This window comes from Nicotiana tabacum, chromosome 2 (genome assembly GCF_000715075.1).
Source record: "Nicotiana tabacum cultivar K326 chromosome 2, ASM71507v2, whole genome shotgun sequence".
Taxonomy (NCBI): domain Eukaryota; kingdom Viridiplantae; phylum Streptophyta; class Magnoliopsida; order Solanales; family Solanaceae; genus Nicotiana; species Nicotiana tabacum.
Window position 1 is genome coordinate 9662329 of NC_134081.1, and position 6316 is coordinate 9668644.

A 6316-nucleotide genomic window follows, 5' to 3' on the forward strand; every position below is an offset into this window, starting at 1 on the left:
CCTTACCATCACCGAGAAATATGGTAGAATGATTAGGATATATTTTTATCCATAATTAAAGGTTTCAATGTAATTATAAAACTTACTATAGGAAGTTCTTTCCCCTTTAATGGCTACACGATAAAAACTTGAATAAGTTAGATTTAGTGGCGGAATCAGAATTTTCACTAAAGAGGAGGTCAAAATATAAACCTATGAATAAGCCAAGGGGTGTCAATATAGATTATATATACATAACAATAAAAATTACCTAGGTATAAAGTGTAATTTTGCAACAAAAAAGTGTCGATAAACACCCCTTAACACATGTGTCTCCGCGACCGATGAGCTATATTTTGGATGGCTAAACCGGAAAAAAGAAGAGTCTTATATACCTAGGGGTGGCAAACGGGCAAAACATATCGTATATGGATCGGGTCGAAAACGGATTATACAAGGCGGATAAAATATCTGATACGTCCATATTTAATATGGACAGAAAATAGGTTGATTTGCGGATAATATGAATACCCATATTATCCATTTTCTTGAATAGGATAACTTATGTGAGAATTCATAGGCTCCCAAATTTGAGAAACCTCTATTTTGATCTTTGCAAATGCAAAAATTTAAACTCATTAGTTATCCAATAAGTATCTATTTTTTAAGTGGATAATATAGATTTTATCCACATTTGATCCATTTTTAAAAAGTCAATTATGTAAAACGGATAATATGGATGGATAATTATTTTTTTATCCATTTTTCACCCCTAGTCTTACCTATGTGAAAAGAAAAACAAAATTGAATTAATTTACTTGCTCAAATAAGAATTTTTAAAAACTTGATTCCTTTCCTAGAAATTCTTTTCCACTTTAATTCATTTCCCCTCCTTTTCCCTTCAATTATGGAGCACAAATAAATGCCACTTGAAAACTCATAGGACCCCCAAAAAAGTAGGCAAATTGGTCATCATCATCTTCTCCTCTCTTTCAAAAGCTCCTCTTCCCCAATTAGATCAACAAACTTATCAATGGCAAGTCATTACCAAAAACCTCATGCTATTATGATTCCATATCCATATCAAGGTCACATTACCCCTTTTGTATATTTAGCCATAAAACTTGCTTCTCATGGCTTTACAATTACTTTTGTAAACACGCATTATATTCATTCCAAGATTTCAAATTCACAAACTCAACAAAATTACCAACATAATAAAGATGATCTTTTTGCTAAAGCTCGTGAAAATGGGCTTGACATACGTTATGCAACGGTGAATGACGGTTTTCCTTTGGGATTTGATAGGTCTTTAAATCATGACCAATTTGTTGAGGGACTTTTGCATGTTTTTTCAGCACATTTTGATGAAGTTGTTGGGAATTTGGTTAAGTCTGATCCGCCTGTGACGTGTTTGATTGCTGATACTTTCTATGTTTGGCCATTGATGATTGCTGAGAAGTATAATTTGGTGTATGTTTCGTTTTGGACAGAGCCTGCTTTGGTTTTGACTCTTTATTATCATATGGAACTTCTCAAGAAAAATGGCCATTTTGCTTGTCAAGGTATAGTGACCCTTTACTTTCAACTTTCTTTTTTCCTTTTCTCATTTTTATTTATTTATGAGTGGGTTGGCTCGGGGTAGGGGATGAACCCAGTACTTTCACCGCAGAACATAAATTTATGTATAAAAATTTATTAAAATTGCAACAAATGATAGGTCTAAGCCCATAACTTTAAAAATACAATGGGTTCAATGCGATCGTCATCTGAACAATCAGAATAAGGTAAAGCTTGAAGATAAGTTTTGTACTCAACTAATTTCTCAGTCTCTCTAGTCGGGGTGTGCGTCGACCGATTTTTCGACCAGATCCGATGCTAAAAACCTTAAAAGTTGAACCCACATAATCTAAATCATGAATTCGCCTCTTATCGGGGCGTGTACCTTTGCGTGCTCAACCAAATTTTATTTTGTATATAGGATGTCACTACTAATATATTAATATTTTCTAAAGACATATACATCATAGAATTTGTGTTAATTTTCGAGGGTGACACTTCTCTTTATAACGTAGGTGTGCCTCTGTATGCAACCCTACCTCTTTTATCATGGAGCGATTATTTAGAGGACTTAGGTGGTAATTTACGCTCTTTTGCTCTAGATTATGAAGCTTATCTCACCTTGTTAGAGGTCTTTCACTGGACGATCTTGTTCCCTACTATTTTGAGGATTCAAAATTTAAACTTTATAGGTTTAATCTTTAAGGTTTTTTGTATTGAACTTACTATAATTTTAGAGCTATGGGTTTGGTTTTAGTAAATTCTACACATAAATTTATGTTGTGCGTGTATGTATGTTTTTCTACATTCGTCCCTGCACACAAATGTGTGTGTATGTATGTTTTTCTAAGAAATAATATTAATGTATACAATAGGTCTACACTGCTCTTTAAAATAATACGAAGTAAATATCAATCAAAAACTGAAATCTTAAAATAAATCAAGCTATATAGTGTTAGATTCTTTTTTCTTAGTTTTAGATTAAAATTCACTTACAAACATAAATTGTAATAATGGACCAACACAATTTGTGGGTCTTCCTTTATTTCTTTATTGTTTTTGTCGTGTTTTATTGTGGGATCCCATGAAAGTTTGGTGGTAATAAATTATAATGGTGGTTGGTTGAGACATCAACCTCCATTTGATTTCAGAACAGACAACTTGTGTTTTCTAAATATAGTTTCAGTCTTGAATCTAAGATATTTTTGTTGTTTTTGTTTTCATAATACATTAATGGTGGTTGGTTGAGATGCATATATAAAAGTTTTTGTATGAAATAGTATAAAAGTTAGTCAATTCATGTCTTTAATTCTATTTCTTGTTAGTCCTTTTTTCCCCCTCTCTTGTCTGTTAGTATTACTTTGACATTATAATAGGATTGGTGTTCACACTTGAAGATATTTTAGAAGTGAAAATTACCTAGTCTGTGCATGTTTAGTAAAGCAACAAAAAGTTTTGCGGAATCATAAGTGGGTCAGGGGAGTATAATATGTACGCAAATTTTACCCTTACCCTAAAAAAGTAGAGAAATTATTTACGAAAGATGAAAAAAAAGTTTGTGCATGTTTGGTGAGCTAATGAATTATTTAATGACTCATTTTCTCATCCAATCTTTGAATTATGATCTCAAGATAAGAGTTTGCCAATTAAAATTGTAACTTATTATGCCTTTATACCAAGCAAATTATGATCTCAAGATAAGTCAAGTATGGAGGGGTATAAAATGGGTTAGGGGCGTTGACATGATGGCATGTTACGTAGTGTTAACCTCACTGAAATGTTAATATTACCTTGGAAGTCTTAACGAAGGAGGGATATACTTGAGTCTATTGGATAACATCAGGGATATTATATTATTGGACGAGAAGTATAATAGGAATAAAATTATTCTTTTTCGTATAGTAAATCTCTCGAATGAGATAAGTATTCTTGATTAAAATTTAAGTTCTACATGATTTAACATTATTGTTTAATTTTTATTACAGCTGATAGTAATATACATTTTATTAAGTCTATATCATCCTCAAAAATAAATACAATAGCATATTAGATTAAATTTTAGATTTTCTGATTTAGGTCAACTTCTTTTCCAAATCTTTGTTCGTGTAATTGCTTTAAGTTCTCTTTCCTATAGAATGAGGATTTGAACAAATTATTTATTATGCATTATCCCATGTTTGTAGACCGAACAACTTTCTGTTAATTGAAATTTTATCCTTTTGCATATTTTTCGAAAATCAACTTGGGCTAAAAATTACGTACTGTAATCAGAGATCATTATCTTAACTTTTCATTTTACTGTTTTATAGCTGCCTTCTTTGACCTCCTAGCATAGCCTTGAGAGTTGATCCACTTGGTTCATTTAATATATTTTTTCTTTTGAATTCGGATAGGATTAGAACAAAAAATATAATTTTCTAAGAAGAAAAATATTAAAAAGGTGACTAATCATTCTCATATTTAGAATCTAGCTTTTTTTCTAATAATGCTATTGGTATTGAATGGTATTGGTGAGTCTATTTGAAATTATTTGATGTTAATGATTAACCATTTCAGCTTATGATTACACCACCAACCCAATACAATTTGGAGAATTTCCTTTTTCTTTTCATTTATCTAAGCATATGGCTAGAGAAAATCACGAAAATAATTCGTTTTTCGGACTTCCATTCTAGGTAAAATCTTGATAGATACGTCAATATTTTCAAAGATGAATTAAAAATAAATGCCAAGGTAGGGGTAAGGTCTGCCAGAGGTGGATGTAATGTTTCACTTACGGGTTCAACTGAACCCATAACTTTCGACGCGGAGTAAAAAATTATTAAAATTACAAAAATAGTAGATATAAGCTTATAACTTTAAAAATATAATGAGTTCAATGCTAAAAACCTTAAAAATTGAATTCATAAAATTTAAATCTTGCATCTGCCTCTGAGATCTGCGTATATCCTCCCCAGCCCCCACTTATGGGTTTGTTGATGTTGTACTCTTTGGTTTCACTTTCTACTGCTTTAATTTTATAATTTATTAAATTATATTTTTATTTATCAGATAATCGCAAGGACAGTATAGATTATATACCAGGAGTTGAAGCAATTGAACCAAGAGATTTGATGTCATATCTTCAAGCAACTGATATTTGGACTGTAGTCCACAGGGTAATTTACAAAGCCTTTACAGATATTAAAAAGGCTGATATGATAATTTGTAATACAGTCCAAGAACTTGAATTTGATACTCTTTCAGCCCTAAACAAGAAACAGCCCACTTATGCTATTGGGCCCATTTTCCCATCTGGGCTTACTAAGGCCCCATTCAGTATTAGCCTATGGTCTGAGTCTGATTGCTCTCAGTGGCTCAATAACAAGCCCAATACTTCAGTTTTGTATGTATCATTTGGTAGCTATGCTCACACTAGTAAAGAAGATATATTGGAGATAGCCCATGGGCTTCAACTTAGTGGGGTGAACTTTATTTGGGTTCTAAGGCCCGATATCGTGAGCTCGGACGAAACCGATTTCTTGCCCGTTGGATTCGAGGAAAGTATAAAAGATCGAGGGTTGATCGTGCCATGGTGTCGACAGATTGAAGTGATCTCACACCCTGCGATAGGTGGATTCTTGACTCATTGTGGATGGAACTCAACGTTGGAAAGTATATGGTGTGGTATACCGTTGATATGTTTTCCCTTGTTAACCGATCAATTTACTAACCGAAAATTAGTTGTTAATGATTGGAAGATCGGAATTAATCTCTGCGATAATGCACGTGTCACGCACGAGGAAGTCGCCGAAAAGGTTAGCAATTTTATGTGTGGAGATACTACTCAAGAGTTGAGAAAGGCAATGAAGGAAGTGAGGAAGACATTAGAGAATGCATTAGGACAAGATGGATCATCTCAGAAAAATTTTCAACAATTTATGGAAGATATAAAGGTCAATATACGTAAACGGGCTGGGCTTTCCAATGGACATGTTAGTCCATTACACCAAAATGGTAATGGGCTGGCCCATTAAATCTTTGAAATCTAATGTTAACTGTAAACATATGGGCCAAAGGGCCCAAGTTAGGTGTAGGAGTTAGGACCATTGCATTTGGGTTGTGGTTCTCTCTCTTTTCTTTTTCGACAATGTTGTGCTCTTTTATTTTCTTCTCTTTGAATTTTATTTTGGTTTAGGCAAATTCAAGCATAAAAATTGTTGTTCAATAAATATTTTTGGATTGAGTTTATTTCAAATTTTCGAGATGATACGATGAATAGATTGCAGAGTTGCTATCTCGAAAATCCCATAAAATATTCACGAAGTGATCAATATATCTTTCAAAGCTGAAGTGATAAAGAAACGTTCTTAAGTATCAACTTAAAATATGATCAGACGTTTCTTGAAAATTAAATACTTCTAAAAGATCCGCACAATACTTGATTTTTGTGGAGATCTAATACATTTCAAGGAGGTTTATATCATCCTATTTTCGAAAAATACATTGCACTATCCCTCGAATGTCGGAGAACAATCCGAAAAGAACAATCAAAGGAACGAACAGAATTGTACTCACAATTTATTAATAAAATCTCTTGCAAAGCTGCTAAATGAGTTTCTATTGCTTAAATATATAATTTCGATGTTACGAGGTTATTCAAAGAAATGTATTTATTATTTTCAAGCATTTGCACTATCTGTTTTATGGTGTGCGATTTTTATAATTGACTTCAGATTCTAAATGCTCTTTTCACTGTATCGACAATGACACTTTTACTTGCTCGGCATAAAAAATC

The 6316-nt window shown here is 32.6% G+C and overlaps 1 protein-coding gene across 1 annotated transcript; it reads left to right on the plus strand.

Moving 5' to 3' along the window:
- Positions 1-906: 906 nt before the first annotated feature.
- LOC107784024 (UDP-glycosyltransferase 86A1) lies at positions 907-5750 on the plus strand. The gene is made up of 2 exons (XM_075230444.1): positions 907-1544; positions 4591-5750. Exons 1-2 carry the CDS (start codon positions 1013-1015, stop codon positions 5553-5555), a joined length of 1497 nt encoding a protein of 498 aa, XP_075086545.1. The 5' UTR covers positions 907-1012; the 3' UTR covers positions 5556-5750.
- The last annotated feature ends 566 nt before the right edge of the window (positions 5751-6316 follow it).